This window comes from Zootoca vivipara, chromosome 7 (assembly GCF_963506605.1).
Source record: "Zootoca vivipara chromosome 7, rZooViv1.1, whole genome shotgun sequence".
Lineage (NCBI taxonomy): Eukaryota > Metazoa > Chordata > Lepidosauria > Squamata > Lacertidae > Zootoca > Zootoca vivipara.
In genome coordinates, this window is record NC_083282.1 from 53,444,317 (window position 1) to 53,471,616 (window position 27,300).

Below are 27,300 nucleotides of genomic sequence, written 5' to 3' on the forward strand. Positions count from 1 at the left end.
TCCTAAGCAATTCCATTCTCATGAAAGGGGCCTGGCATGGGGCCCTCAACTGTGCCAGTCTAGAGATGGTGCAGCAAAAAATGAAAGACAACCTGCCTCCTCCTTTTGCCCTGGTCAGCAGAAGCAGCAGAGCTTGGGATGTGGTGGCCCCCCACATTTCCAATTTAGGCTTAGGATTGTTCTGCCTGGATTTCAGTTATATTAAGTATCATCTAAAACACACACAATATAAAATGGTATCTGAATGTAATGCAAACAAGCACATAAAAAGGCTACACTCATCATCTTTTAAAAGTAAATCCACCACATTTTATGAAGAATATTGTTAACCTACTTCTCTATTAAGAATGACCCAAGAACAAAACACTGTACTTTGGAAACCAAACATTTAAGCATGACCCAATGGGCCATGCATTATATTTATTATTGTGCAAATTGTGAATATTTACCCCCAGCCTTTCAAGCAAAATTACCAGCCCTTGCTTAAGCAAAATCCTGGTTACGTAGTCTTCAAGTAAACAACTTTGCTTAGGTTCCTTACATGTGCACAAGGACAGCAAAGCAGAAAATCATACCTAAAAACAAATTCTGTAGTGGAAAATGGGAAACCAGAGATTTTGTATTATGTACATGATTTTGTTTACATGTTTATGAAGCTAAACAGAAACTGCTGTCCTAAAGATTATAAAAACAAGACTAGAGATGTTGTATTATGTACAGAAGCCCTATTTAGTGGCAAACTGATTATGTTTTAATGTTTAAAAGCAACCAATGTTCAGGAAATATTTGAACTGGGAAGTTGAAAAATTGGTTTAAATCAGTTGTTCAGTACCTTTGCTTTGGTGCTTTAAACATCCCTGATTTAAATCAATCCATCTTGCTGATGTCAAAGGAGTGCAGTCCTGCAGAAGTCCCTCAATGAGAAGACACAACTTTCCTTTCCCAAGGGGATTTGCTCTTCATTGCCCTGACACACCAGCCAATCTTTCACCCCTAATTAGGCTCTCAATCCTAAATGCAATTATTAGGGAGGAAGGCCTTCTGTACGCAGCAGGACTTAGCAAACATGCATAAGATAGCGCTGTAAGTAACACTGCAACTCATGCTTGAACTTAATGTGCCTCCTAATAGAAGCTTTTGGTCTCTAGAAGTTCAGCGCCACATTCAATCCAAAAGGTTCAGTCAGAAGACCCAGTGAAAACTCAGCAGCAGAGAATCTTTGGACTCCTTTTTTAACATTTTCAGAACATGCATTGCATTAATATGAAGTCTGCAGTTTGAAAGAACTGTTAGGTTATTAACCAGTGCACCCATCAATGGCTAAAAATTTAGATTAGTGCTCACAGCAGAATCCCATGCATGTCTTCTCAGAAGTATGACCCATTGAGTTGAACAGTGCTTACATCCAGGTAAGTGGGTACAGAACTCCAGCCTTAGTCTAACAACTGATGACTTACCTGTCAGTAGAGAAACTACTTGCCATCAGATCAGCACCAGAGAATATGACCATACCTTGAGAACAGAGCATCCTGTCCATACTTATGGAAGCTCTAACTGAAGAAGTACCATTATCCATAGGATACGTTTATGCCTGTTCATTATGCTACTGATTCACAACTAGACCTGCTACTGGCAATGGTGATACTGCTATAATGTCTGCATTTCAACAATGACTGTTTAGTTTGGTAAATCAGATTTTGCTTCCTCTGCAAAATGCAGTGTTTGTCCCAAACATTCCAGGGCAGCCAACATCAAAGGGACAGTGCAAACAGTTACTAGATTCAGAGTAGCGTGTTCTGTCCCACATAGAATTGGTTAGCTAGTGTGTCTCTTCAAACACTGCATCCCGCACAATTCCTTGCTCATTGCAAGAGAATATGAGAGGCACAGGCTTCTTTCCAATATAAATTGTGCATTGGGAACAAACCTGGTTAAACGGGATTAGTGAAATCTCAGGTGAACTGTGCATACAAAATAATCAACAGCTGAGTTATTACAATGGGGACATAATCAAGAATAGAAAAATGGTGGTTCCCACAGGCATGGAAAAGCATCGTGTCTACTTGGGTGTAGCAGGAGAAAGGAAACATACAGGATGCATGGAAAACAGCAAGTAGAGTGCCAATCCATGATTAAGTGGCAGCGAAAGTAGGCGTGTTGAAACAGGGAGAAGGAATCTTGTAACTGAAGAGGAAGAAGCAGCTTACCAAAACTTCACGTGGGGTGATGGAATTGTCTGTGTAAATGCAGAGTTTCTCCACTGTTAAAGGCATGGTTTCTCGCAGCTTGGAGGCCAGGAGCATACACACAGCCCCGAGAAGCTGCAAGTGGTTTTTGCGGGTAGGGACACAGGACAGGTAACGATCCACATAATTCATGGCCAAGGGGAAAACCTCTTCTTCGCACTTCTGTTCCTCACAAACCTGACAAAAGCAACAAAAGAGAGGGTTTATAAATAAAAAACAGCCATCCACTGTAGCCTCTGTATGAAGGTTTCAAAAATAGTTGCTATCAAAGTGCAAAGATAAAGCAAGACAAACTTAGGGACTTCACTGAGCCATACTATCTTTTCTATAAAATGGGAATAGTTCCCTTCTCCATAGGAACCTGAAAAAACACACAAAAGTCGACACAATCAAGACACTCAGGTACTGTAATTTTCAGTTCTTTAGAGAAGGATTCATAGCATTTTCTAACAGGAAATATCCATGTCATATGGTGAATTTGTGATATTAATGCCTTAAACCAGGCTGATGTTGCACTCTGATTTATTGATTTATATTTTACCTCTTTATTTTTCTTGAAGAGACAGTGAGGCAATTTACTGCTCTGTAAAATAGGCATATTAACAAACCAACTTAGTAAGCCTCTCTTTTTATTAATACTTCCACCAATCAAACGCAAGGGAACTAAAAACATTAATAAAAACAACAATAGAACAATCCCTGGAGCATCTACCTAGCAGAGGCATTGAGCACCCTCAGATTCCATATATTCAAGTTCCATGAACAGAGTGCAGAAGTCGAAATGTTTCAGATTTTGAATATAGAGTGAGGAGTTGGGGTTTGAAAATGCTGGTAGCATTTCACACACAATGAGTAAGAGCCCAACCATTCAGACCCATCTTATCCCAAATTCCTCAGGCTGCAAAACAATATGAGCCCAACCTTCAACTGCTTAAGACTTGAGCCATTGATTTGAATGGTGCTTGCCCAAAGGAAGCCATCAGATGAAGACAGTACAGTATTAACTAAGACCTTTCTCCTCAAATGCAAACCAAAAAAACTTCTGACTTCCAGTCCCTTATTCCGACCACTGGCTAGACTGTTACCAAGGCGCTGCCCACACTGAATTACTGGTAAATCAGCTTAGTAAATGAAACATTGAGGTTTCTCCTTTTGCAGAAGCCCATTATTCTTTGCTGGCAGTTTTCCTATATCCTATGAGGCAGTTTTTGTATGGATTTGCTGCCATTTTTGCTTCATCATTTTTCTTTAAGTGACATTGAAGGAATTTACACTTCTGTAAAATGGGTGCAATAGAGGAGGAACTTTCTAAGCCTTTGATATTAATCTGTCATCCGTTTTAAATATCTATGAAATTTAAAAACAATAGCCCAGCCCTACAAATAAACCAACAAAATTTCATACTTCAGAAACCAAAAACTCTTTATTACTCTACCTGCCCACAAGGACAGCCTAAAAAGTGTGATTTGGGGAATCAATTACTCTCTATGGAGGCTACTCTTACCTGCCACAGGCAATTGGGAAAGCTACTTTTTACAAGCCTGAATTTATTAACTTCCTGACACACAGGACAAATGACAATTTATTCTGAATACTTTTCAAAAGCAATCGTTTTCAGGGAGGAGGAGGGGGGAAGGGGGGAATATATGCATCCACACAGCACTTGTCTCTTAAATAAACCAACTGCAAGGCAAGCATAACAGCCCTGTCTCCCACAGGCTTTTCAACAAGTACTGCTCTCTCCATTTCCAAATCTGGGAAAGCTTTGCCTGTTGAACCTCTGCCTGCGGCAAAGCTGCAGAGCAGTCCAACATGAATAAAGGCAGCGAACCTACCCCAGTTCCATTTCTGATACTACCCACAACATTTATTTGCCTGACATACGGAACAAACCTTTACCCGACTTTTACTTTTGATGCAATACGTTTAAAATAGCCCCCCTCCCACGTCAAGGTGGAGAAGATTTGTGGCATCGTGTACTCGCAGCCTCCCTTCATCCTGGCCTCGTTTTGTCAATTTGTAGATTTTAACTGCGGGGAGATTAATCAACCCCATGATCTTGCGCACGAACCGGGCGAGCGACTGGCGACCCCTAGAGGTCACGTTGCACACTGCGGAGGAAAGGTGCATGCCAGGGTGCTTTTGAACTGCCCCTGCACCGAAAGACAGAACCGGAGAGGGACACACGGGCCTCTTTGAGCTCTGCTTCAGTCATTCCTATCCACTCTCATCACGACCCACCGGCCTCTCTCCAACCCAGGCAAGCTGGCCCACGTACCCGCCTGTTTAAAGACGCATCGGTTCCGGTTATAATACGTCTTCGATTCCCCTCACCTCCAAAACGTCCCCCACCCCGTTTTCAGAAGAGGTTGAATTCCCCCATCCCGGCTCTCCCGCCGGATCAAGCCGATCGCAAGGCCTCAATCCAACGCGCACTTCACCTAGGGGCGCCAGTTCCACTGAACTGCACATTTACTCCCGAGTAAGCACTCCCAGGATCGGGCTGCGTTCCTATATGTCCTCGCCCAGGGCAACCCAGAGAGCCTTACTCCAGAGTAAACCCGGCCTTAGTGGGAAGTAGTAAGGGAAAAGGTGTCGTGCGAGCCGGGATCTGATCCCGCGAGCGGAAGGGACGAAGCAAGGCATGAGGGGGAGGGGGGAACGGGATCCCGGCACAGACCTCCAACATCCAAAAAGCCAACATCTTCCGCATGTAGGGCTGGATCTCCTTCTGCACGCACTGGAAATAGGAGACCCGGGGGCTGTAGCGCTCTTCCTGACTCAGGAGGTTCTGTAGGACCCGGCGATCCCTTAGCAGCTGCGGATCCCGCTTGGCCCGGATCACCCCCTCCACGCACAGCAGTTCCATGTGTCCGGATCCGGGGATGGGAAGAACGGAGGAGCGGAGATGATCCGAAGTGCCGGTGGTGGGGGGATCTGGCTGCTGCAACGCGGGGAGCTCGGAGGGAGGGAGGGGAGGGCTCCTCTCGCGCTCGCAGCCCGGGAGCAGGCTGGATCACCCAGCGGCAACACCGAGCCCAGCAAAGCAGCCTCCCCTCCCCCTGGCTAGGCTCCTCCAGGCTCCCGGCTGCACAGAGGCGAATGAATGCGGCGGAGAGATCTGCGGAGAGGCGGAGCTGGGGCCCGGATCCTCCTCCTCCTCGGGAAGGTGGAAGGAGGAGGTCTGGTCTGCTAGGCTGACTGATGCCTCCCTCCAGGCCACACGAGGCAGCTGCCATCATAGGGGAGGAGAGACCTCCTTGCCACTCCACCCCTGCAAACTTTCTTTTCCCCCTACCAGAATGTTCTTTGCAACAGAGGCTTTCAGATCTGCACCCCCCCTTTCTCCATTGTCATTATATGACCTCTTGCACCTCACGCTCCTGCCTCCTCCTGACAAGCCAGGGGTATATTCTATTCCTAGGGATCACGCAGTGCGCGCTTGGCAGGGAGAGGAATGCCGCCAGGCATTGTTGCGCATCGCTTTGCCATATGAATGGAGGAAGCGCCGTACTGCAGAATGGCCAAGGCGCAACATCCGTTTCCAAGGAAGGGCCTTGAGGACGGCTCTGGCTGCAATAGCCCCGCCGCCCACTGTGGTTCCAAAGGCGGGGTTCCCACGAATAGGATTATGTCCCTGTGGAATCCCAGATCTCTCAATGGAGCTGATAAAGGCTCCGTATTGCCATGCTATCTTGCAATACTCCCATTGCATTCTGCAGCTGCTGTTTTGCCTCTTTTCAAGGCTGTGAGAAAAAAAAGAGGTTGTAAATTGGTAGTGGTGCAATGGCTAAATGTTTGCAGCTGCAAAAAGCAAAAACAGCAGAAAATACTGTGATAGCCTCTGGCATCTATATCAGCAATGTAGCCAATTTGCTGGTTTAGGGAAACAAAGCAGAATCTATGCAGGGAAGGGAATCTTGTTCTCAGAGATATGTAGGGCCAGATTAAGACCTTTAGGGGCCCTAAACACTGAAAATATTATGGTGCCCCCCATATGTAATACAAAATAAAATTAAACTAAAATGAAATGAAAGTTTAAAAATCCCATAAATTTATAGCAGCATATGACAGGATCTGATTTCCTTGTGCACATGCACACACGCACACACAATTATTATTTTTGCACCCCTGCTTCTGGGTCTGCCTATTGGGTAATCCAGCACTGGTTATATGTGGTGTCCAAGTAAGTGGGCAATGGCTATGTACTTATTACTAGCTTAAAACACAAGTCTTTCATTTTCTCAATTCAGATTGAAGCTTAGCTGGTTTGGGGGGAATGCATCAAAATACAGTGGATGTGTACACATTGCACTAGCCGCTGCTGCTAGTGTTGAAGTTGAAGTGTTGAAGTGTTGAAGGTAGTGATGCTACCCATAGCCCATATCCTGTAGTTTCTTGACAAATGCTGTTTGATGTGTTTCCCTTCAAACCAGATTCCATCCAATTTGAAAACATAATCCATAATCACTGCAGTTAAGCTGAAGTGTGAACATTTGAGACCGTCATTGCGTGTGCACAGATGAACAGGAGTTTGTAGGGTGGGTGTTTTTTGTTTTTTGCTTGCAGGTGCAGGGAAATTAAACAGGTAAGGCAGAGACACCTCTGCTCCTCGTACAGCAATGTGCAAATGTGTAACTTGCAACACAGCAGATGGAAATTACCTTGCTGTGCTTGAAGCTGTTAGTGTGCACATAGCCAGTATTTCATAAGAAACAAGATGAACACAGGATAGACATGGAGTGTGGCTAATGTCATGGTGTGCATCACTTGCAAACCAGTAGTGGGATTGCACTGGATACAGAGTAATACACAGTCTGAAAGCACAGTTCATTCTAAGCTAGTTCATTCAGAAGCAAGTGTGATGAAATAAACATGACTTATTTGCATTTATGTTTGGGACACTGTTTTCCATTGTTTATACATGGCTGCTTACAGCAGTTTTTATGAAGCACCTTTTCAGCACTAATACAATTGTTTTTTAGTTAGAGCAACCATCTCTGCACAGTGCAGTACTGCACACAAGATTCTAAATTTCCACAGATATAGGCTAGTCATGTTACCTATCCCTTGAAACAAAATCAGAAAAGAATCTTATGTTATTATATTATAGTTTTCTGTAATGGCATTATGATACTAAGCATTTTATTCTCAACCCTTTTCCTAAGCATCTCTAACACAAAAGTTGCCGTTTAAACAATTGCTGTCCAATGAGTTGATGTTTTCATTAACTACCGTATGTCCCAAGGTCTCTTTCCTGAGTAGTCGCATCCTGTTCTGATCCCATCAGCCTATACTGTATTTTAAGTTGCTCCCCCCATGTGCATACACTACCTTACAATGAAACTTGCCATTATTTGCCAATTTGTTGCCCATTATCCAAACTGGAGAGATCCTTTTGGAGTAGATCACAGTCTACTTGGATTTTCACCATCTGCAAACTTGACTGCTTCCCCAGCTCCAGATCATTTATAAATATTAACTAGCACTAGTCCTCAGCACAGATCCTTGACACATTGCTCTTTATTTCTCTCCCATTGTTCATTTCTACCACTAAGGAGGGACCCACTGATTATGGGGCAAATTCCAGAAGAATAGCCATTGTAGCAGCAAAAGTATTTGCCTGCCTTGGAGGACAATCACTTCTAAGAAACAAATAATTGTCCTGTGGCACTACCTTTCATATGCAATGTAATGAATTGCTTTACTGTGGCACTAGCTTTCACATGCAATAGCCTGCTTCCTTAGACAAAGTATTTCTTGGAAATGAAGAGGACAGGTTTAGAAGACTGAACAGACCTTGAATACTAGAGCACTGAACATATGAATAGCTGTAGGAGAGAGAGAGAGAGAAGGTTTCTAGGACAGAACTAACCATCTTATGTACTGAATAAAGCCAACTGGCAGTATCTTCTGGACCTAAGAACATTTGCTATGCAAAATAAAAAAATTCCTTCAGTAGCACCTTAAAGACCAACTAAGTTTATATTTTGGTATGAGCTTTCGTGTGCATGCACACGAAAGCTCATACCAAAATATAAACTTAGTTGGTCTTTAAGGTGCTACTGAAGGAATTTTTTTATTTTGCTTCGACTCAGACCAACACGGCTACCGGTACCTACCTGTAACATTTGCTATGCAATCAAGGACTTATTCGGATAGTTTGATATATTCACACACATACCCCGCCACTGTCAACAATGCCCTTCTATGTTGGCTAAGCATGGCAATTCCAGAGAATTTAATGGTCACAAAGGAAACTATTTAATTGGAAACGCAACCTGTTAACTCATTACCTGCTTAGAACACACCTAGGTCATTCTTTTTCTCAATTCAAATCAAAGCTGGTTTGTGGGGAAAACACATCAAAACACAGTGTTTCATTAGAAACAACAGGATAGATGCAGGATAGAAATGGACTAGCTAGTGTGTATACACACCATTTCCCAAGCCAGCGGTGGGAGTGCAATTGTTGGAAGCTGTCCAGATTGGCTGGGGCAACCCAGTCAGATGGGCATGGTACTAACAACAACAACAACAACAACATCAACAACAACAACATCAACAACATCAAGTAAATAGGAGTGTGTGCATACTTGGGGACATTGTCTCCAATGTCACTCTCACAGTTCTTAAGGAGATATGCAGGGATGAAGCATAAATAAAAATGGCCAAACTGTGTATCTGAAGAAGTGTGCATGCACACGAAAGCTCATACTTATGACAAACTTATTTGGTCTCTAAGGTGCTACTGGAAGGTTTTTTTATGTTGTTTTGACTGCGTCAGACCAACATGGCTACCTACCTGTGAAATCCATCTCCCTTTGGCAAAGGATCATGCCATAACACATTTAAATATTTACCACATGGACCACATAATTAGTCTTTCTGCCCCTGCCCCAATTAACTGGCTGCTGATGACAAAAGCATGAAGATGCTTGTGGGGAGAGATTTGTGCAATAACCAGTTCTCTATATTATGGCCAGAATGGGAATAATTTGCCATGTGAAGCCTCCCCCCCCCTGCATATGTAATCCAGGTCAAGTTGAGAAGGATATAAATAATAACTAGGACTCAAGTCTTAAATTTGATAGCAGTTTTAAATGATAACTTCAGAGCTAAAATATGAGATGGGGGGTGACAGCTGGTCAAAGTCTGGTCTAGATTGAGATTACTGTGATGATGACAAAACTTTCCTCATGGAAGAAGCGCGGCCTCCCAGATCCGTCAAAATGAGTTTATGGAAACAAACCCCAAATGATTTCTTGAAACAAATCATTGGAAGACCAGTTGTTGTAAAGTTGAATTCTGGAGTTGATTATTGAGGTGTTCTGGCTTGCTTGGATGGGTACATGAATATAGCTCTGGAGCAGGCAGAGGAGTATGTAAATGGACAACTAAAGAATAAATACGGGGATGCTTTCATCAGAGGAAACATGTTTTGTATATAAGTACCTGTACACAGAAGAGGAGAATGTGAACATACCTGAAGATGGAACATTTTTGTATTGCAACTTAAGTTTCTTAACATTATTTTGTTTGTTACTGGCAATTCTTCAGTGAACAAGGTTATTTCATTCTGCTGTAAATGTTACGTGGCCTGTAAGAAAGGATGGTTGTTGTTTTTTATATGTAAAAACAAAATGGAATATTGCTGACAGAGTTTGGAATACATCTTGTGTATTCCAAACTCATGGAATACATCTTGTGTACTTAACTCATGTAGCTTCTCTGGAAAGCTTAGTAATTAACAAGTAACAAAAGCATGGAATAATAATCAAGAAAACTCAAAGTAATATGAACACAAATACAAACAAATAAAAATACTCCATTAGCAGGTGCTGTGTCAAAAGAATTTCAGAAGGTGATATCACACTCATGAATCCATCTTTAATAGCTTATACTTGGATTGCATAAAATCTTCCAGTCTCTGTGGCCATTAAATATTTGAAGAATCCATGAGCCAAATATCTGTGTTCACCAGTGCAGGCCAGTCAGCTGAATTTAAACTATGGTTACCTACCATTCCACTTTTCTGGCCGACATTGCTTGGTTTGCACAAAGACATCAAGTTCTACATATTCAGTGAAAAAAGGCAGAGCCTGTATTCTTTGCCAAACATTGGGAAACCAGAGCACTGGATCCTCGTTCCTTAGGTTTTCTAGATCATGTATTTTGAAACTGAAGGGGAAGGCCACACACTAAACACAGTCATCCCTGGCTTTATCCAGGGTTGGCTCCAACTCAGCATGGAATATTCTTTATTTATTTATTGAAAGCATTTTTATTAAAGGTTTCTTGATTTACAAAAGCATGGAATATTCTGAAGCAAAAGCTAGCAACACTTAGGGGAACAGTAAGGAGGAGAAAAAGCAAGGTTGTTGCAAAATAAAGTGTTCCCTCCAGATGATGACTTGGCAAAACCAGGGCACCCAAAGCCACAGTATCAGGCCAAGATGGCAAATTACAGACTGCAGCAACCCTGAAAAGCCCATTGAATGGCTATTTGGAAGGAAGGGAGAGGATGTTAGGAAACAAGAGTTTGTTCATTGTCAACTAAGGATGGACAACTTCCTGGCTTTCCTGGCGCAGAACTTGGCAATCAGAAAAGGAAATTCTTGTAGATTTTTTTAAATGGCACTGGGGGTTTCTGGGCTTCCAATATAACAGCTATGTTTTTCTTTGATGAATCACAGAGAATTATCTTTTGGTATGTGGATGTTGGAAGAATAGTAGCCAGCTTAACTAAGGGTGACAGACAGATCTTGAGCAATTGAAGTGGCCGGGTTTAGCAATCTGTCAGGAGGATGCTGGCTGCCTCTTAAGTAGAATACACAATTAATGTACCGTAAATCAACCTGTTTATGTGTATAATTATGATGATTTACAATAAATAAGGATCTGACAAAATTAGAGATTTTTCCCCCAAATGGGATTATCTTTTCCCTTCTGTCACAGTCTAAATGCTGCACAGAGCTGATCCCCAAAATGCTGAGGAATGTTCAGTTCCGTGGGGTTTTTTGTTTTGTAAAATCGAGCAGTTAGACAGAGATCCCAATGGGTAATTCCTCTGACAGCATTCACAGACCCAAAGCTAGATATGACAGGTACAGTATTCCTATAGCTTCCTACAGCCACCCCATAAATGTAACCCCAACTGTAGAAAGAACCAAGTTATTCACCCTACAATAAAAACAATGTACTGTATGGAGTATATGAAGAATATAGCAGAAAGAACTATGATTCATTATTTCCAGAGGCCCCTATGCTTGCAAGTTGCAAGAAATTTCACAATCAAACCCCGCTTTGTGGAGGAAGGTAATCACAGATTTATCATTCATATCAGCAACTAATCAAACAGTGAGCAACGCGACTCCTAACTATCTAACATGGTTTGAATTAGCACAAGGCTGTTTACACACATTCCCATTTATATCCAGTGTACCCCCACTGCTGGTTTGGGAAGCAGTGAACACATGACGCTAGGCACAATTCACATCTATCCTGTCGTTTCTTATTAAATACTGCGTTTTGATGGTCTTTGCCCTGGACTAGCTGCATTTTAAGATGGCAATGTGTACACAGCCCAAGTGTTAAAATGGTCTTCTCAACATTAGGGTATCACATACAGTGGCCTATTCTGCAAGCATAGTCCTCACTGATGATCTGAATTAGAAAAATGATCTCTACTTTTTCTTTTCTTTTCTTTTCTTTCTTTTTTTTGTCTACAGGATAAATTCCAGCTATTTGTGCTGAAAAAGAGAAGTTTCAGATTCCATTCCTGTGTGCACCAAGCAACACACACAGAGCCTGGCCATGAACGAGGATCCCTGCTCCCTTGTTAAGGGTATGCTGCTGTGTGGTCCCACACATACTGCGGGAAGAACTGCATGGCCTATGAGTTGTTGGTGATAGAGTCGGTCTGTACTGAAAAATAATAATAATAGACAGACAGACATTTCAGCATCCACCTCCAGCCATAGCATTTTGTGTACAGAGTACAGACATATATAAACACAACTTTTTGTCCTTTGGCTAATACATAGCTGCCAAGTTTTCCCTTTTCTCGCGAGGAAGCCTATTCAGCATAAGGGAAAATCCCTTAAAATAAGGGATAACTTGGCAGCTATGGGCTAATATCAAGTCAGGGTGTGGGGGGAGAGCTAGGGGCATCCATGACTGAGAAGGAACAGTTTCTTTCCCACTGGCAAATGGTTATAATAAAACTCCCCCAAGCTGGGTAGTTCAACCAGTTGTCATTGGACTAAAGCAAGAAAACCTTTGCTCTATAGTATAGGTGTAAAACTCCATCTTTTACATCAACAAGAAGAAATAATGCTTTCTTGACTGTTGACTACAGTCATACCTCGGTTTAAGTACGCTTCGGCTTGAGTACTTTCAGTTTAAGTACTCCGCGGATCCGACTGGAACGGATCAATCCACTTTCCATTACTTTCAATGGGAACGTTCGCTTCAGGTTAAGTACAGACTTCTGGAACCAATTACACTCATACTTTGGGTTAAGTACGCTTCAGGTTGAGTACTCCGCAGACCCATCTGGAATGGATTCATTCACTATCTATTACTTTCAATGGGAAAGTTCGCTTCAGGTTAAGTACGCTTCAGTTTAAGTACTCTGCGGACCGTTTGGAACGGATTAATCCACTTTCCACTACTTTCAATGGGAAAGTTCACTTCAGGTTAAGTACGCTTCAGGTTAAGTACAGACTTCCGGAACCAATTGTGTACTGAAACCGAGGTACCACTGTACTCAGCTTTCTGAACCCTATCTCGGAATTTAAATGACAGCCGTGTCACTTAGGAAATCTGCCTCATGGCATCTCTTCATCTTTTTTTTTTTTTTTTTTAAAAATAAACTTTATTAATAATAATTATTTACACATATAATATTAACATAGAGAAAAAGAAATTAAGAAAAAAGAAAAAGACAAAACTTAACAAAAACAATAACTTAAACAGAACAATATTATAATATATAATAATATTATAATATCTCTAAATCATAATTATAACATAACAAAAATAGAAAAACTGACATAAAAAAAAAAAAAACCCTAATCGTCAAACAGAACATAAAAACTTATAATAGGACCAGATAAGGATAGACAAATCATTCTTTCCGAGGGTCATCCATACTTGGCCCCTTATTTTCCCAAATTTTAATCTAAATCATTTTGACCATTAGTGTTAAAAAGCTAACCGCTAACTGCCCTCCCCCTGCCCTCTCCCCCTGATGACTTCCAGTCATTCCTATATGTTGATTATCTTTCTTTCTTCTGATGCATACTCAATTTGATTTTTTTTTTCCTTCTCTCTGATTTCCTTGCCTTTCCTACCTCTGCCACAAGATTCGCTTATTCGACCTTATTTTTCATATAAAGTTCGAAGGATTCCCAATTCTTGCCCGCTTTTTCTCTACCCAATCCTTTTGAAATCCCATTTTTAATAGCCAAATTCTTATATCCCACTACTTTCAGTAACCAATCCTTTATGTTTGGAATTTTATCACTTTTCCAATTTTGTGCGATTAGGACTCTGGCGGCTATGGTGCTATACATTACCACGCATCTGTTTTCAGCCTTGATTTCGTCACTTAACATACTCAAAAGAAATATTTCCGGATCTTTCTTGAATGATGTTTTGGTTATCTTTTTTAACTCCTTATATATTTCATCCCAAAAATTTCTTATTTTTTTACACCACCACCAGACATGTATAAATGTTCCAGTTTCTTCCTTGCACCTCCAGCAGGACTTATCATTTCCCTTGTATATCTTTGCCAAGCGCACCGGGGTTAGATACCACCTAAATTGCATTTTATAGATATTTTCTTTTAAATCATAACTAGTTATCATTTTGATATCCCTTGTCCATAATTTTTCCCAATTTTCATACATTATTGGTTTACTCACATCTTGTGCCCATTTAACCATTACATCTTTCGTTAATTCATCTTTGGTTTCCCATTCCAAAATCAATTCATACAAATTTTTTATAAATTTATTTCCCCCTTCCAATATTATTTTACCAAATTTAGACATCTCTTTTTCGAAGCCAATTATCTTATCTTTTTTAAATCTTTCATTAATTTCAAAATATTGTAACCACACATTACAATATTTTCTAATTTCATTATAATCTTTTAATTTTAAATTCCCATCTACCTTTTCTAATAATTCATTATATGTTGGCCAATTATTTTCCATATTTATTTTTTTAACTGATATTATTTCTTTAGGTGATATCCACCACGGTGTCTTCGGCTCCAATATCCCCCTGTATTTTATCCATGTTCTGTAGATTGATTTCCTAATAATGTTGTTCCACAAGGCATTGTGTACATTTAATTTTTCTCTTGACAAATGCCAGTGCCAACCAAACCCCAGCCCAGCACCTTCAAGGTCCAGAACTTCACTATCTTTTAACTCAATCCATTCTTTTAACCAAAATAGGGCAGCCGCATCATGATACAATTTGAAATCCGGTAAATTTAATCCACCTCTTTCCTTTTTGTCAATTAATACTTTATATCTGATCCTCGGCTTTTTCCCATCCCAAATAAATTTGCTAATATCTTTTCTCCAATTATCGAAGCATTTAGACCCTCCCAAGATTGGTAGGTTTTGAAATAAAAACATCATCGTTGGTAGCACATTCATTTTTATGACGGAAATTCTACCTAACAGTGAGATTTTTAACTTTGTCCACGTTTCCATTTTTCTTTTGATCTCTTTCCAGGTTTTTTCATAGTTGTCTTGGATTAAGTTTATATTATTTGCTGTTATGTAGATTCCTAAATATTTTATTTTTTTCTTAATTTCAATGCCAGTTATCTCTTGTAATTCTTTCTTTTCTGCTTCTTCCATATTTTTTGTTAGGATACCACTCTTATTATAATTTATTTTAAATCCGGCTAATTTCCCAAATTCATTAATCTTTTCCAAAGTTTTAGGGATGCTTTGTAGGGGGTTTTCAGTGGTGACGATTATGTCATCCGCATATGCTCTAATTTTATATCTTTTCAGTCCTAGCTTGATTCCTTCTATTTCTTTTTCTTCTCTAATCTTTTTCAACACGGTTTCCAGCACTATGATAAATAGCAGGGGGGACAATGGGCACCCTTGTCTCGTGCCTTTATAGATTCTAATCTCTTCAGAAATTACCCCATTTATCACAATTCTAGCTCTTTGGTCTTCATATATTGCCCCTATTGCTCTTCTCAACCTTTCTCCAAATCCCTGCTCCTCTAATACTTTCTTGAGAAAAGCCCACGACACTTTGTCGAAAGCTTTCTCAGCATCTATTGTTAATAATGCTGCTTGTTTTCCTCTATTACTCTCCAGGTGTTCAATGATATTAACAATATTTCTTATATTATCTTTAATCTGTCTGTTTTTGATAAATCCAGCCTGGTTTTCGTGTATAATTTCTTTTAGTATTAAGTTTAATCTATTAGCTAAGACTCCCGCATAAATTTTATAATCATTATTTAGAAGTGATATGGGCCTATAATTTACTGGGGATTCCAGGTCACTGTTCTGCTTAGGTAATAAGGTAATAATTGCATCTCTCCAGGTGTCTGGTGTCTTACCCTCCTCTAAGATTTCATTAATTAATTTTTTCAATGGTGTTATTAATATATCCTCTAATTTTTTATAATACTCTATTGGTAGACCATCAGGCCCTGGAGATTTCCCGATTTTCATTTTTTGTATTACTTCTCTAATTTCCAATTCACTTATGCTTTCATTCATTTTTTCCATTTTCTCTTTCATAATTTTTGTTAGTTTTGCATTACTTATATATTCTTCTATTTCCCTTTCATTTTCATTTCCTTTTTGATACAATTCTGTGTAAAAATCCTCAAATACTTTCCTTATTTCCTTGGGTTTTTCTATCATCTTCCCCCTTATTTTTAATCTATTGATTATCCTCTCACTTTTCCTTTTTTTTAATTGCCACGCGAGCAACTTGCCTGGTTTGTTGGCCCACTCGAAATACTTATACTTCCAAAATTGCATTTGTTTTTCCATTTCTTGCTCTATTAGGTTTTCATACTCTAATCTCAAAATTTTAATTTCTTGTTCAATTTCTTTATTTTTTAATTTATATAATAATTTCTCCTTCTTTCTTATCTTTTCCATTAATTCTATTTTCTTATTTTCCTTTAATTTCCTATCAATTTTATTTTGCTGGATGAAATAGCCCCTCACCACCGCTTTTCCTGCATCCCATATTGTTTTCAAATTTACCTCCCCGTTCCAATTGAGTTCAAAATATTCTTTCATTAATTCGCGCGCTCCCTGTACAATCTTTTCATCATTTAATAGGAAGATATTCATCCTCCACCTCCTGTTTCTTTCTTGTTCTGTATCCTCTAGACCAAGTGTTACTGGGCTATGATCGGTTAATGTCTTGGGGAGTATTTCTACTCTCCCAATTTTAGTTGTTAATTCTTTGGAAATCCAAATTCCATCGATTCTGCTCGCTGTCTGGTGCACGGAAGAATAATAAGTGAAGTCTTTTTTAATTGGGTATTTATGCCGCCACGCATCAACCAGATTTAAATTTTCCACCATATTATTGAAGCTTTGGGGAAGTTTAATTTCTTTCTTTTTTCCTCTATTCACTGATTTATCTAATTCTGGTTTCTGAACTCCATTAAAATCTCCCATGATTAATATATTTTTTTCTATATGTTCAAATAATTTCCTTTCCAAAACTTGAAAAAAATTACTTTTTCTCCCATTGGGTGCGTATATTCCCACGATTAACCATTTTACTCCTTCAACTTTTATCTCTACCATTATTATTCTCCCATCTTGATCTTTCCAAATTAAATTCGGTTCCCATTTTCCTTTGATATAAAGTACAACTCCTCTTTTTTTTTTATCCGCAGCCGCCACAAATGTCTTCCCTAATTTCTCATTTTCAAGAATTTTTTCATGTTTTTTGTTAATATGCGTCTCTTGGAGACAGATTATATCCCAATTAGGTTTTTTTAGCACATGTCCCAATTTATTTCTTTTTTTCTTATTATTTAAGCCATTCACATTCCATGAAATTGTTTTGAGTTTCATTTTATTTATTTTCAAATTTTCAATTTATTATCGATTTATTTATCAAAAAAGAAGAGGAGTTTCTCTCCTTTATATATGTATGAAAGATAAAAGATATATATACTTTCCCACTTTTTCTTTCTCTTATCATTCACTAGTCACACAAAAAACACAACAGTACCCAACAGAAGAAGCATTTTTTCAGGGGAGTTCCCAGTACCCATTATACCTTGAGGCGTGTTACATTATTTCCCTTACATCCCATTGTGACTCCCCTTGTCCGTTTCCTTTAGCATCTTAAGTCTCTAATATCTGCCCCTCTTCCTCTTCTATCTCTGCAACGTTTTCTTCTTCGACTTTGGCACTATCTTCATCTTCGTCCTCCAGGCTACTGTCTAGTTGTTCTTCTCCTGGTCTTACCCTTTCGCCACCTAGCTCCTGCCAGTACTTTCTCCAGAAAATGTCCGCTTGTCCTACTGATTCAAACTTTCTCCGCCTTCCTTTATAATAAAAAGATAGTCCCTCAGGATATTCCCATCGAAATATTATTCTCTTCCTTTTTAATGGTTTGGCTAGAAATTGGTACTTCTGTCTCTTTTGAATCAGCCTTGGCGGAATTTCCTTCAGGATCACTATCTCCACTCCATGTATTCTCAACTTCTTTTTCCCTTTTTTCTGTAGGATTTTTTCCACTAACCATCCGGCAGTGAAAGTCACCAGACAGTCCCCCGGCCAGTTATTCTCTTTCGCCTTCTTTGAATTCACTCTAAATGCTTTCTCCACTCTTTCTTCAATCCCCTCCTTTTCCAACTCCAACCAGCTTGCTATTTCTTCCACAATTAATTTCTCGATGTCTTCATTATCTTTTTCAGGGATATTTCGAAACCTTAACGTCTTCTCTCTTAATTTTAACTGCATCATCGCGAGTGCGTCCAAAGCGGCCTCCTGTAATGCTCTATGTTCTTCTAGATCTTTTCTCATCTTTTCCATCTCCTTTCTGTCTTCTTTCTTTTCTTTGTTTGCTTTCTGGATGCTGTTCTCTAGTGCCAAAATTCTATTTTTCATCTCTTGAATTTCTGCTTCCGTTGCTCGACTTTTATCCTCCACTTCTTTCAGCTCATTTTTTATTTCAGTTCTTTCTTTTTCGCCTTGGTCCATTTTTTCTTCCATTTTGTCTACTTTTTCTTCCAAAGATTTTACTCTATCACTCATTTCCTTTTTAATCTCAGTCAAGTCCTTTTTGACATCTCCTATGTCACTTTTTAAGCTTAAAATAAGCTCTCTCAAATCCAGCTCCGCCTCCATTGTGGAACTCCTTCTCTGCTGTTGACTTCCTGTTCCTGCTAGTTTTGGTGGCATTTTAATTATTTTAATTATTTTCCACTGCAGTTACTCTCTTTGTCCACCAGATGGAGTCTGCCCCTTGAGTCACTTAGAATGGGCTGTCTTTTTATATTCTTCCTCTGGCGTCGCTGTTTTACTTCACTCAAAAAGGACTGTGTTTTTAGACTCTTCCTCTGGCGTCGCTGTTTGAGTCACAATCGGACTTTAGCTCTCTCTTAAATCACCTCTCTTTGTCTTCAGCTCTCCCCCTACTTCCTGCTTCTTCTCTTAGCTCTTTTGCTCAGTCATCTTTACTGTAAAAGCATCCACCATTTTAAAACTCAGAACTTCTAATTATCAGTCTTACTCTCAAGTAGCGCCACAGCCCGTCAGAGCCCCACTCGATCGCTGCTTTTCCCCAGCCTTCCAATCGCTCCCCTCTCACGCAGTTGTCTCTTTCTCAACCCTTTCTTTTCAGGCAAGGTTCAGTTGCATGCATTAGTTTAATCTCAACATATGGAAGACTTCGCTTAAAAGAACTTCATAAGCTTAAAAATCTTTGTCTTACTTCAGTCTTATCCCGGCAGCGTTCCTTAGATCTTACTACTGTTTTTTTCGCACGTTCTTAAGGCTCCCTCCCCCTTCTTTGTGCTTCCAACTCACGTTGCGCTCTCCTCCTTTTTAAATTCCTTTTAAGTTCCTTCTAGAGCTCAGTTCATTAGGGGGGAGGGGATCTTCTCCGCAGCTCTTGATTAAACCCACGCTCCGGTTCGAGGTAAGAATAAGAAAAGGGAAATTTTACCGACCCTGGTCGCGTCGCTCTTGCAGGCTTGTATTAAGGAAACTGGTCTCAGCGCCTCCGTGTCCAGGTCTCCCCCTCTCCTCAGCTTTCCAGCGAGGGATGCCAGGAGCTCCTTTTAGACACCACCGGCTTCTTCAGTTGAGAATCGCCTTCCCAACCTTTTTTTGTGGGGGCGCGAAATGCCGTCGACACCCCTTTTTCCTTAATAACTTTTACCGAGGCTGCAGAGCTCTCGGCAAGAGCGTGTAGCGCGTCCCGCGGCAAAACCGGAAGTCTCATGGCATCTCTTCATGAAGTTCTCAGAGTCCACATTCTGTTCATCCTTCCCTGTTACAAGCATGACTAAAACATCATTAGCAATATCATATTGAAACTTCTTAATATATCAACATGAAAACCTAGCCCACACATATCATCATCATATTATGAAGACTAGGGTCGGAAATACCCCAGATGACTCTTAAAAAGACAGGTAGTTTTGTAATATTATTTATAATTTTCCACTTTGGGCACAGGATCACAAAATCAATTCATCTCAACAAAAAGATCAATTCATCTCAACACCCCATTCCAGTTAAATAAATATTTTGATGGGGAGGAACATAAAATGACATTTTCCCAAGGTATAACTAATGCAGAGTGGGACCCTCCACTTCATTAATAAATTTTACTGCCTGTCATTTGAGCTATCTGGTGATGTGGAAGTTGCATGCAGTTTTTTCTCAAGTAATTCCCGGGACTGCATGCAAGTGCAGAGTAGAGGGATGGGGATAAGTTGTATATGGCTTGTCTAAACTGCTTTGAAGGACGTTTATGTTGGAATTCTCTACCTGACATTCTAATTTTCTGTGTGCTGCTTGTTATTTACTTGTTTATTAAATTTGCAGCCCCTTCCCCTGAAGTCTGCAGTAGTACATACTAGCAAGAACTGTATCATATGTCCCCCTTCCTGGCTCTCCCTTCCATTAGACAGAGTGGAGCAGTCAGATTCCGAGTATTATCAAAAGGTGGCAAATCATTACTTATTTAGTTTATTATATTTTTACCGCCAAGGAAGGGGGTGTGCTTGTGGGATTCCCCCCCCCCCCAGGTGCCAAAATATCCTGCCCAGCCTTGAATCGTTTGCCCTTGGTTTGGGGCAGCAGGGGGAGGGATGCCAATTGGAGCTCTGCTCCAGGCAGCAAAATGTCTTGGGACAGCCTTGATCCCATGAATATTTCTATTGATTAGTATGCCTGGAGCTTGTTAAGACTCTGAACCCTCCATCTACTGTCTTCTTTATCACCGTTCCTCATCAGCCTGTATTTGTGTAAATCCACAAATTTTCACAAAGAGATCACACAGGTGATCACGCATCTAACAGAAGCTGACTCTGAACTTCCTAGCTGTCTCGGAAGGGGAAAGCTAACATATATGCCTATGCTTGTTTTATTGAAAACTCAGGTCAGGAGGTTTTACTCCCAGCTGATGATTAAAAGCAGAAGTCTTCTACCCTAGTTATATATAAAAAAGTAATTCCTCATACTTTTTCCTGTTGCTTTCAACTTAGTGACAGATGGATCCTAAAACATATTTGCTTAGACAGGTGACTCACGTCCTAGCAAGTACATTCAGGGTTGCACCTTAAGGGTGTAACTACAGCAACAGGGGGACAAATTGCAGCTGGCAGCAATGCCCCCATCTACTACTTTCCTCTGCTAATTTGCCTCTCACACCTTCCTTCCCTGCCCCCAGCCATGGTTCTGGATAAGCAGAGTGATTCAGGCAACTGATTTAGGGTATCTTAGAAGAGCAGCATCTTGTTAGTACATTTATTGCCACTATTATTTATGACAAGGAGGGGGAAAGTGCTCGCATGGTTGTCTGCCTCAGCTGCCAACATAATTTGACCTCACCTTGGGGACAGGGGAGGCCATTTGCAGCTCTGCCTCAGGCAGCAAAATGTATTTGGCTGACCCTGGTGTTTGTGATGCTCATCTTAAAGAAATTGGCCAACATGTAGGGGTGATGGCAGAGTACAACTGTGCCTCCACCACAGATTACAGCAAATAACAGCATGGAACTGGGGCAGAAACCCCTTATGGATGCAGGAAAATATTGGAGGAATGAAACAACCCCCGTTTCCCTCCACATCCTCCAAAATTGTGGGGACAGCAGAGAACAGTTGCAACTCAGCTGTTTAAGGCTCCTCAAGTGGTTTACATGAAATCAAAACAAGATTAGGATTTAGGGTGGTGGGAATGAATCAAAGAACATGTGCTAGTTCTTGCCCTCAAAGAATTCATGTGTGCAACTGTATTCTTATTTAATGTAGCTAGTAACCTTTCCTTAAAGGTAAAAGGTAAAGGGACCCCTGACCATTAGGTCCAGTCTTGACCGACTCTGGGGTTGCGGCGCTCATCTTGCATTATTGGCCGAGGGAGCCGGCGTACAGCTTCCAGGTCATGTGGCCAGCATGACAAAGCTGCTTCTGGCAAACCAGAGCAGCACATGGAAACACCGTTTACCTTCCCGCTGTAGCGGTAACTATTTATCTACTTGCACTTTGACATGCTTTCGAACTGCTAGGTGGGCAGGAGCTGGGACCGAGCAGCAGGAGCTCACCCCATCGCAGGGATTCGAACCGCCGACCTTCTGATCAGCAAGCCCTAGGTTTAACCCACAGCACCACCTGGGTCCCTAGGAACCTTTCCTTACCTTCGTTAATTCTCTCTTGTCCATATGACGTTCTCCTCTGCCTTTCCACACATTCTGTTTCCTCAATCCAGATATTCCCATACCAGGAATAATCTGAAATGGAGTAAAAGAAAATCCAGGTTGAGGGAGTGGAAAATGTGGAAAGGCAGTGATTTGGAGAAGAACGTCTTGTAGACAATGGAGAATTAATGGAGGTATAGGAAGCTTCCTAGCCATATTAAACAGCTATATGGGGACTTGCTTTGAGCTGCAAGCAGTCTGTCTTCCAAGAAGCTTAAACGACTGAGTGGTGAATTGACCTGAAGGACAATGGACATGGAATGCAGTTGCATGCCTTATCATGAAGAACACTGATTGTATTGCACCTGAGATCGTGGGGATAGCCAGCATTTTTTTGTTAGAGGGGGCAGGACTTTTTTGCAGTGTGTGGGGAAACCAACGTGATTGGTCAGTAGCTTAGTATTTCTATTGTTTTACTTGATCCAGTGGGGACAGCTGCCCGCCCCACTTTGTTTGTGCCCATGCCTGAGACTTCATCAGTGGCAAGTGATTCTTAGACAATAGCCAAACCTTGCCCATTACACTGACACAGTTCCATCTGACCTATGAACACCCACAGCCATGTTGTGGCTTTGAAAAGTTTGTTTGTTTATTTATTTGCATTTTTGCAAAAGCAGAAAGGCATAAAAATAGTAAAAAGTAAAAAAAATGATGGGACACAATCATTTTGTGAGCTTCACTCACAAAAGTACTCAGAAAGGTGCCTGGCTTTCCTCTGCAAAAAGGAAATGCACACACAGTCATGCACACAGGGCTCCAATGAACCCATAAAATGTATTTTTTTAAAAAAAACAAAACACATTTATATTGCTTTCCCAAGGGGTGTAGGGGATTACACAAAGCAATGCACAAGAATAAAGCAGCAACTATCATTTGTAAAATGCTTTACATTGTTATTGGTGAGTGCTCCTTCAGTGCATCCCTCAAAAGTGAGAATGCACATTTAACCTTACTTTTAAAAGAAGCAACCACCCTAGCAATGCTGTATTATTATGAACACATTGCTTCCCATTTTCTTTTTTAAAAGGCTGTGTACTCCTTTCTCTAGATTGTACATCTGATCTTTCAGAGGTGTGGTGTAATATCCTTGCATCACTATTGTGACATCTTGCTTGGGGTGTTGTACTGATGAAGCAATCAATATGCCCCATCCTCAATATTTATTTGCAGTGAGAGCAATTTGTTGGGGGTGAGAAAGAAAACTTGAGAAATGTAACTGACTCTCTTTTTGAAAAGCATAACTACGGTATAGGTTATTATTTGTTTTCTCTGCAGCAGGAGCGGGCGGACTTCAGTCTTGCTGGGTCTACCTTTTAAAAACTAGAATCCCAGTAGCTGTGTCAACATTTCTCAGAAGACATTTTTCTGAGAAAATTTATGATGTTTGTTTTTCTCAACCCGTCCCCAAAGAAAGACGTTTGGCGAGATTCCCCACCCCCCAATATTTTCCACCATTTGTGTGTGTGTGTGTGTGTGTGTGTGTGTGTGCGCGCGCGTGTGTGCTGGCCACCATCTTTCTCTCACAGTTCCAGAATGACATTATGTCCAGAATATTGTGGGGAATGCAAAATGGTGGCCAAGCTGTCAAGCCAATATACCGATAGTTGCTGACACTGTGCTACTTGCTGCTGTTGGATAATTTCTCCTTTCCCTGGAAAATTCAGTGAAATGTTACCCCCCCCCAAATCAACCACCCATTTTTCTGGAGAATTTAAAGAGGCTATTTGTGCATAGTTGTATTTGTTGTAAAGCATCTCTTCTCAATTGAGACATAACAGTAATCTTTGTTTATATGTTCCTAATTGCACACTTAGAGAACATTTAAAAAACTTAAGAAGTGTGGTGAAGGATCAGATCAAAATCTAGCTGATCCAGCATTCTTTGCAAGTATCCGAGCAACCAGTGAACCCTAAGTTATCCACCATATCCACCAACCAGTTGCCCATGATCTGCCCATTCATTCTCTACACACTACAGCAGTTGCAAGTACCGGTAGACAAATTAAACTAGAAACTGTAAAAGCTGAATGAGGTGTGGAAAGCCCCTTTAGCTTATTTATAGTGAATTCTAGGGAGTTCTCTCTGGCAAGTTTTATGCAAATAGGGGAAGAGCTCTCAAATGTGTATTTTAAAGTATATTCCTGTAAATCCACCTTGTTATTCTCCAAGGCATCACATTGTCTAGCTTCCGTCTATTAAAAAAGAAAAAAATGAGGAATTGACATGAATTGAGTAATTTAACAGCTCAGCTCTCCGATTCAGAAGTAAATGCTACTGGTTTCAATTCAATATTCATATTCAAGTCAATATGTTTTGCGCTGATGTTTTGGTTACCTTTCCCTACATACAGTTTTTAGCACAACATGTTTGCATTTCTTGTGCATCGTGCACAATGCTTACATCTTCTTGAAGTTTGCCAAATAGCCTGGAAGGAAATGCCTGGTTGCTTTATTTGCCTTGTGGGCCAATTGCCAAGTTCTTTTGTACAAAAAATGTTGGAGCTTGTATTTTTTAAAATAATAATAATGCTGGCTTGTTTGCTTCTTTGTTTTTATTAAAAGCACCCTAATTTTCACTTAGTGTGCATGTTTGACCTGCTTTATGTAGCACTAATGCAGTAAGAATTGAGGTTGTTTATCTGTTTCAGCACATCATTTCACACCATAGAATCATGGAATTGGTTGGAAGTGACTCCAAGGGTCATCTAGTCCAACCCCCTGCAATACAGGAATCTTAGCTAAAGCATCTGTGACAGATGGCCACCCACATGCTGCTGTGGACACTACCAGATGCCTTGGTTATGGAAGTGTTCATTCTGGTTTGTTTGATGTTGCACCAAGCAATTGCTATCCCACACTTACCAGTTCATTTCCCCATCACTTTCCTTATTGCAAAAAGTATAATGCAGGGGTTGTACAAGAGTCCACAATCTACTTTAATTGTAAATTAAATCCACCTGGATTTGCTGCTATGCAATTGAATCCCACCTGCAAAATAGTGGAAGGCTGGAAGCAGCTTTAGAGACTGCAATGCACATATATGTCCTTCCTCTTTAGCCATTCCCCACAGATTTTGGAGGCAGTCAGGGTGGGTGACAGTAGAGCAACATGGCAACAGCAGCTGTGGCGATTGTTCTTCTGCCCACTTATCTGTTTAGTTTCTTCACCCTGCTGACCTAAAATCAAGTACAGGTTCAGATGATCCCCTAATCCACCTTTAACCACAGGGGTCAAAATAGAGCTTTAGATATTACTTCTACACTGTCAGGAATGCAACAGGCTCTCCCCTAAGGCCGGTCCAAGGCACTGCCATCTGCTGTCTGGTTCCGTTTAGGGAGCAGAATTATTCTTTCCGGTAGTCCTAAAGGTTGCATTTCTTCTGCAGAGATATCGTATTTCCCCACAACAAATTGCAGTATTTTGTGCCTGGGAGAATGTGATTCTCCCCTAGATTCTGCAACCATTCTTACCATGATTCCTTTACCGCATGTGACTGCACAGGTATCACAATCACCATTGACATTTTTATTGTGTGTGATGTACTTAGTGATAAGAGATAACAGATACCCTCATGCAATTTTGTGAAGCTTTGCATTTTTATTTTCCACTATTTTATTATTTTATCTTTTAGTCTCTTAAAAATGTATTTTCTATTTTAAAAATTCTTCAGAGGTTGTCCAGTTTTCTTCCTCCGCCCCATCCCTTTCTCTAAAGTGGAGAACATCCAGCCATTTTGTAAGCTGGTGTCAATAAACTAGAGAAGCACAGTTTCAGCTTCATCCCTTGGCTCTTACTTTAATTCACTATTAAGGGTTGACAACCAATCTTCTGTTTATTATTTTTGCCTCCGGCTTAGTATCTGGCATTCTGATAAATAACCTAGGTATTTTATTAAATAAACTGAGGGGAATTAAATCCCCCACCCCCGCATTCACCCCTGTGCCTGATTTTTCAAATTGCCCCTTGACCCACCAGGCCCCTCCTTGCCTTTAAAACAGAAGCAAGCGGCAGGGGCGGCCTTCATTTCTAACTTGCCAGAACCCAACATCTACTCCACCCACTTGCTCATGTTAAGTTCCACTCACTGAACTGGTATTTTTAACTTGGCAACCCTATAAATGGCATTGTGCAATAGTGCTTGGCTCCCAAATATGCTGTTATGAAAAATGTACCCCAAAATGCGTTGCCTTTTAAGAAGGACAGACGCGGGTCGGAAGCTCCAAAATTTGCACTAAGTTCAGCTCCGCCGGGAAAATGACAGAGACCACACAATGCTGTCAGGAAAAACAAACTGATCCCTTTATTGCAGAATGCAAAGCTACAGCTGTAGGGTCCCTGCCTCTGGAAAGAAGGAAGGAACCCCGGGAAATGGTGAAGTCCCCCTATATACCCTCCTGTTCATGCATGGAAATCTCTGGACTAGGAGGGAGGGGGAGACAAGGGCGACGGGTGGGAGATCGGATTAGCTGGGTGCGGAGATGACTTCTCCTTTCAGATGGAGAGATGTCAATCTCTCTTCTCCTGTCGTTGATGGTGCTCCCTGTTGTTTGGCAGGAAGGGCAATCAGTCGAGATGGGTGCAGAGGTGGGGCAGTTCCTGGCGATTTCCATGGGGTGGAAGTCCGCCCGGCAGTGTTTTCCTCCAGGCCATGGAAGGGTGGGCTACGTTGAGGATGGCAATTTATTTGAATAAAGTTGTTCCAGCTAATCCCTCTATTGTCCGTGTGTCCTTGAATGGGTATAGGGTGGTAGTAGGGCAAAGTTCAGGTGGGTTGGGATCATACAGGGTTCATACAGAAAATATACCTGGAAAACATACCTAATGCAGGGATTTCTAATTAAAAGGTAGCAGTCCTGACATATACAGTTCTAAGATATAAAACAGCAATTCTAATACAGAGGCAGCGGATAGAGATTTCATGGTAAGAGAACATATAATAGGCTGTATTATTAACTTGAGTAGAAAAGTTTAACTTTGGATTTGGGCGGTTTCCCCCCCCCCTTCTTCTGGAAACATTGTTTTGTTCTAGGCGGAGGGGAGGTGGAGAGGGGAAATGTGTGAGTTTATGCTAACTGTTGTGCATATGCAGATCCT

At 40.8% G+C, this 27,300-nt stretch overlaps 1 protein-coding gene and 1 pseudogene across 2 annotated transcripts in view; one reads left to right on the forward strand and one right to left on the reverse strand.

Annotated features, from left to right (window-relative positions):
* CCND3 (cyclin D3) overlaps positions 1–27,300 on the reverse strand; it is an 85,545-nt gene that overhangs the window by 15,442 nt on the left and 42,803 nt on the right. The window contains exons 1-2 of one of the 2 annotated variants that reach the window (XM_035121862.2): positions 4,927–5,522; positions 2,208–2,423 (exon numbers count right to left, since the gene is read on the reverse strand). In XM_035121862.2, coding sequence (XP_034977753.1) covers positions 2,208–2,423; positions 4,927–5,115 — 405 coding nt within the window. In that variant the 5' untranslated portion in view covers positions 5,116–5,522. Of the gene's footprint in view, positions 1–2,207; positions 2,424–4,926; positions 5,523–27,300 lie in introns of those variants that run through there. The other variant, XM_035121863.2, reaches the window with a different exon arrangement.
* LOC118088330 (U6 snRNA-associated Sm-like protein LSm6) lies at positions 9,469–9,897 on the forward strand (annotated as a pseudogene).